Below are 6,364 nucleotides of genomic sequence, written 5' to 3'. Positions count from 1 at the left end.
TTGGATTTTGAGGTGTGAAGTGGACTCTGGGCTTTCTTTGCCTCTTTTCGTATCAAAGTGGGAGGTGTATGCTAGGACATTTCTGGTGCTTGCTCTCACACGGGGATATGTTTTTGAGATGTAGATAGGATGGTCGTTCTTGCGTTAGAGCTGTTCAAGTGTAATTTTTCAGGTTTGGAGTGAAGACCTATTGAACCTGGTTCTTAGTCTGGGAAATAGTCTCAGTTTGGTCCTGATATAAACATCACGTTCCAAAAGCATCTTGAACAGGGCAGAGTCAAAGTCAAGCCTTAATTCTTTTCACACACGTGAACCCCCACCTACACATCACATCATTTTATACACATTCACCTGTACATATGTCAAAGCCAAAAGTCAATAATGTCCACAGAAGAGAACAACAAATCCGCAAAGCGCAAAATCAGATTGATGATTCTCAACAGAAAATAAAAATTCCCAACCCAGGTATTCCCACAGATCCTGTAAAGGAAATCCAAACAAAGATATCCCCCTACACAGATCGATATAACCCAACACAGAAATGAGCTCCCAGATCCAACCACGACCACACACAGAAGCCCAATCCATACATGTTATAATGGATCTCCAAATACAATCCCCGCCCCAACCAACCCAGTCCCAACCCATATATCCCCCCCCAAAAAAAAGACACAACGCAATCCAGGCCGCCGGTGAAAAGAAAGAACCGAAAAATCCAGAAGAGATATCAAAACCTCACTGAAAAAAAATCCTCCCGCAGAACAGCGAAAAGCCAGGATGAGAAAAGAAGAAAAGCCACAAAAACAAAGCTCGCTCCCAAAGCTAAACACGCTTCCCAAGTCCAGAATATGCTGTTGTTGTCCCGTTTGACCCTTCCCTTGCTGTTGTTGTGTATGTTGTGTGTGTGGTACCCCCCTATATACTCCGGTTTACCCAACCCCCCTATTGAAAAACAAAGAACCCATCCCTTCATTAAGTATTCGTGATTACGACAAGATAATCCCACGACAAGTAAAGTATTCCCCCCCACCCCCCCAAGCCGCCCCAAAAGATCATCCACATCTGGAAGAAGAAGCAGCCGTGAGGCTGGAAGCGCGCCAGCCCCTTTTTAACCCCATATAATGCAAACCAATACTTGTGTTGTGTGTGTGTGCGAGCCCCCCCTCCGCCGCCACATATGTGAGTGTAATATGTCATCAGTCGTAACTGTCGTCATCTTGTGCTTTCCTTCCCAGTCTTACAAAGTGATATGCGAGAATGGCAAGGGAACACAAACCACGGGCCCTATAAACTCATGGATTCATGGACCCCTCAAAACTTGGTAGTGTACGAGCGGGTGAGGCTCGATTTTTGAGAGGGCCGATTATTGTTATTGTTGTTGTTGTTGTTGTTGTTGTTGCGCGATGCTTGCGAGCTGCTTGAGCCAATCTTCTCGAACCCAGCGAGCATGTCAATCGGTTGGAAATCGTTACTCTCCTCTCCGAGGACATCAGGCGCGTAGAGGTCATCCATGGAGAGCCAGGGGGCCAGATTCTCACCGTTGAGCGCCGCTGGCATTTTGGATGGCGATTGCAGGTCGTGGAAAAGCTTGCTTGGCGATGAAAGAAGGCCATCAAAGACCTTGCTCGGTGTCTCCAGCATCAGATTGTTCGGCTGAGCAGGAACCTTGAGGAAAGACGCCGAGCTCGCAGAATTGTTGGACAAGGGAGCGGCCAGGTCGCTCAACGCGCCCGTGGAATGCGAGCGTTCCAGTCTCTGCTTCCTCACAGAGCGCTTCACAGGCGAGCCGGTGGGCGCGATTCCGGCAGGAGACAGAGCATAGAGCGAAGTGTACGTCTCGTTGAAGATGTCGAACTCTGGAAATTCGTCGTCCTTGGTATGCTCGAAGTTGGCGAACAAATCATCCATGAGATAGCCGGGGGTGAGCTGCACTTCGGGACACATAGCCGCGACGCGCTTGTAGGGCGAGTCCCCGTCCACCATGGACTGGATGCTTTCTCGGTGAAGGCGCAAGTTGGTGCTAGGCGAGACTGACGCTGGTGGCTTGGGGGGCGCCTTGAGCTTCATGGCAGGGGTCAACGGCGGAAGCATCTGCCCAGCGTTGCTATGAACTGGCTGCCGCAGAGGTGACGAGGAAGGCGGAACGTAGCCCTGAGAGCGGCCCTTTGAGGGGCTGTCGTAAGATGAGGCGCGGAGACGGACAATCTCTTCCTCGGCCAGGCCTCTACGAAGACGCGGACGATCAGCCTCAGAGGTGAGTAGCTTGGAGTGGTCCCGGCCAGGACGCATTGCTGACGACTCGAGGGAGGAAATGTACCCGCTATCATCCATGAACGAACGCCGAGTACGCGACTTGCTGACCGACGAACCATGTCCCCGCCTCTGAGGTGGGGGGGTGTCACTGTGTCTCGATTCCACACGTTTGGGAACGGGAGGCGAGGAGTGCATGGCCGCAGGCAGAGGAGAGTACAGGTTGTTGTCGTGAAGGTCATTCTCCCCAAGCCTGTCATGCCCGTCATCGACGGTGACCAGATCGGAAGCTGGAATGGTGGCGTCGGATGAGAGTTCCGGCAAGTGGCTTGCAGGAGCTAGCTGTTGCGATGATGGCATTGGCGGTAATTGCGGCAGAGAGTTGGGTGCGATGGGAAGCTGAGGCGGCAAAATCGGTTCGTGAAATTGAGGCATTTGTGGTTGAGAGGGCTCGAGACGCGTCGACATGACCGGCATATTCTCAGCTGATGGGGCGGCCGCTTTCCTCGAGGGCTTTTCCTTCATGAACAAGTGTTCTGCGCCCGGTTCAATTGCCCAATAGTTGCCCTTGCCCGGATCATCCTTGGGTCGTTCCTGCTTGATGAAGTGCTTGTTGAGAGACAGGTTATGACGGATGCTGTTCTGCCACCCCGCATCGTTGGCATTGTAGAAGGAATATGTGTCAGAAATCCACTTGTAGATCTGAGCCAGTGTCAATCGTCGCTGTGGTGAGCGGAGAATGGCCATCCCAATCAAAGTCGCATAGCTGTGTCCTGGCTTTGATCCATCGTCGATAATCTGCGGGAATGAGTCGTGCGGTGGCAGCGCGTCGTCCACCCTTTGCTTCTTGGCGGGCCTCAGTTCCTTGATCGGTGCAGCCTCCAACAATCGCTTTCCTGACGGTTTTTGGTAATAATGCTCCAGAGGTAGGTTGAACTGTTGTGGCTGGGGTGGCGCGGGGAAAATCATGGGATGTGAGTTTTCCTTGCCCATGAACTGCTGAATGTTGAAGTCGGACTGCTGAGGTTTTTGGGCGACCGTCTTGAACCTCGACATTACAGGTTGTCTCTTCTCGGGCGAGTCGGTCCCTTGCTGCTGAAAGTTGCTTGGCGGCATCATCTGAACCATGCTGAGCTTGCTGCTTCGAGACGACTTCATCGGGGTGAGCGGCATATTGGATGGCGGAGCACTTGGCTTCAGTGGTGATTGCTTGACAAAGCTAGATGTGGGCGGGTTCAGTACGACATTGGCATCGGCGCTCTGGAGAGGCTGTCGGGCCGGCTTCGGTGCTGGAGGCATGGGCGCGTTGCTGATGATGGGAGCTGTCTGGTCGAAGTTGAAGTCCTCGTAGATGGGGAAGCCGGCTTGAGAGGCCTGAAAACGCGGTGGCTTGGCCATGTCAGGCCGAGCTGTGGAGTGGAGCGATGTGGTTATATCGATGGTGCCCTTGAGCTGTTGGTCAGTCGCTGATGTGTCGATGAGATGAGACGGGACGCGCTCGGCCGGGCAAGGAGTCGGTCGTCGACAGCGATCGGATAAGAAGATGGTGTGACGACAGTGAGGGAAAGGATCAAAGACTGTTAAAGCTCTTTTCTTACCTCCACCTGTGGTGCGGATCTGGTTTGATGGAATTGTGGGGGGCGGTTGAGGCAAGGGATGGTCGTCGTCCTTCTCGTGTAATGGATGAGGGTGGGCGCTTGGCGACAGTGAGCGACACAGCACAGTGAGTGAGAGGACTGAAGACCGATGATTGTTACCGATCTTGGTGTCGCGGGGTTATCGTTGCTTCTTCACGATACGGATGTCAGGTTGAGTCGAGGGAGGGGAAGTGGGAGGGAAGAGAGGAGTCGAGGGAGGTAAGGTTGGTGGTGCTTGACGCGGGCGGGTAGTAGGGTAGTGTAGGGTACTAGAAGGATGTGCTCTCTGTCTGGCTGGGGGAGGGGGGGGGGGGCGTGTGAGAAAGAGAGCCCGTCTGCCAGCTCACTACACTTTGTTCCAAGAATCCAAGAAGGCCGTGGGGTGGGGCAGCGAGCAGGCAGGGAGCGGAGAACAGGCCAACGGAGTGGACGAGTGGGAAGACGCGGGCTGACCTCGGACAGGGAGGGGGGCTAGTCGTCTTCGGGTGCAGGGGTGCGGCAGAGCAGGAAAGTCGTCGTCTATGTAAGTGGTGGTTCAAGCCTTGAGCTGGTCCCAGGTCCAGATGTGCAGATGCTGCTCTCGGCGATGTCGTCAGGAATAGGTATACAGTTATTACCATGTAGTGTAAGGTATCCTGTCTGTGTTCTTTGTCGCTTCTTTTCGTTTCGGGATGAAGAGTGGGAAAGATATCTGAGCACAGTACAGTACAGGAGCAGGGAGAAAACCCTCCCGTGAAGTCCTCTCGTGAATTCACTAGAACGGGCAAAAAGTGGGCTGTGCAGAGGGATGCACGATCCCTAGGGCGCGGGGGAGGGGATTGGACTGGGGACCGGCCTGGCCGCCCGGTGCTTGAGTGAACTGGGCCGAGCAGATGGGCGATGTGCACGGCAGACGCAGCTTTCCTCTGCCTCTGCTTCAGTCTGCCTGCCGTGCAAGGCGGATGGGCCGGCGAGCCAGTCGAGAGGCAGTTGAAGCCAGTTGATTGAGAGAGGTCGAGCACGTTTGGCAGTTATTCTCTAACCGTCCCAACCGTCCAACGGGAGACGGCGCCGTCGCGCTTTTGTTTATCAAAGTGCAAACGGCTGGACGCGAACCTACGCGTTTCGGCCGCGCATATCTTGCCCCTCAACCAATCGCAGCCCTCGGTCGGATCTCGAGTCGCAGTGCTTCCGACATGGAACGAGGTCGAGGGCCAGATCTATCAACCTCAACCCAACTGCCCTGACGTACCAACGACAGGCCAGGACAGCAGCGACTTCATACCATTCAACGGCACCCTCTCGCCGTCTCTGGCACCATCTGCTCACCATCTTTCTCCGTGGTCCCAACTCTGCGGACCGCACCAGCTTCACGCCATCTCGACGCCGGCATTTGAATCAGTTCGTACTTGTCTCGAATGGTGGACGTTGAATGGTAGCAAATGACATCATTGGCCAGCTCATGCCTCCGTATCGACCAAGTTCGTAGCTCGTTTCGATACATACAGTCAAGGAAGTGTCATCTGGATCCACCAGATATCGGCATCGCATCGGCAAGTCCAGCGTTAGCAAACATGATGCACATACGATGGGGCCGATCCACCAGATCGTGAACCATCTCCTTCTCTCGCGATCCGGCCCAGCAAATTTTCGGGACTATCAGATATTTACTAGATCTCTTGTGGAATGTATGTACCGAGCCGAGGGTGCCAGAGATAGTGTATCCTTCTCAAAACTGGGTAGCTGGCACTAATAGTGATGGCTTCCCAAGGCGTGACTCAACTTCAAACAGGGCACTAACCCGGACTATACCGGCGGTAATTAAGATCCCGGCAAAGCCCAGCTCGCACCACCGCTTCACACATTCACGGCCAATTCACAGGAATTTATTTATTTTATTTCGACGTCCAGTCCACACCAGCTGAACCCCTCCTCCACCATTCCCCACCACGCGTTACCATATCTGCTCTACGGGTTCAAGAGCCGGAACAAAACGAGGATTGGGAACCTGAAGAAGCAGAAGAAGCGAACCGTGTGATCCCTGTGCCTGCAAAACCCTATAAGGAAAATATCCATTTATATCCCCGAAGGAATTCCATCCGTGTCCCGATCACACCCTGAATCACACCTTGGATCGAGCCAACTCATCAGCGTCTCTTCCTTTGCCTCTTCTGCGACCGACCGTTGGATTTTTTCCTTGACGATTCCATCATCCCTGGGCCCATCGTTGCTCCCTCGAGTCTGTGTGCTCGCATGGCTCTCGAGCCTCGTTGACATCCAGGTGACATGTACAAGCCGGCAAACAAAATACTGCTTGATAGCTATCACTGTAGTAGAAAGTCCGAAGGATATCTCCCTCCTCCCAAACCGACTGCATAAGCGCGTTTCACACTTTGACGTTTTGCTGCCTGTCCCCAGAGGAGCCGGCGGGCGGTTAAGGTAAGGTATCTGTCCAATGTAAAGTAAAACGAACAGACAGACATCCACTACATCTGCAT

The 6,364-nt window shown here is 53.5% G+C and overlaps 1 protein-coding gene across 1 annotated transcript; it reads right to left on the bottom strand.

Moving 5' to 3' along the window:
- Positions 1-1,311: 1,311 nt before the first annotated feature.
- PODANS_7_8160 (uncharacterized protein) lies at positions 1,312-3,648 on the bottom strand (the record flags this gene model as incomplete). Its single annotated transcript, XM_001908140.1, has 1 exon — positions 1,312-3,648. One exon carries the CDS (start codon positions 3,646-3,648, stop codon positions 1,312-1,314), a length of 2,337 nt encoding a protein of 778 aa, XP_001908175.1.
- Positions 3,649-6,364: the final 2,716 nt, after the last annotated feature.

This window comes from Podospora anserina, chromosome 7, assembly GCF_000226545.1.
Source record: "Podospora anserina S mat+ genomic DNA chromosome 7, supercontig 1".
NCBI lineage: Eukaryota > Fungi > Ascomycota > Sordariomycetes > Sordariales > Podosporaceae > Podospora > Podospora anserina.
Note: the sequence above shows the minus strand (reverse complement) of the source record. Positions and strands in the feature narration are given on the sequence as shown.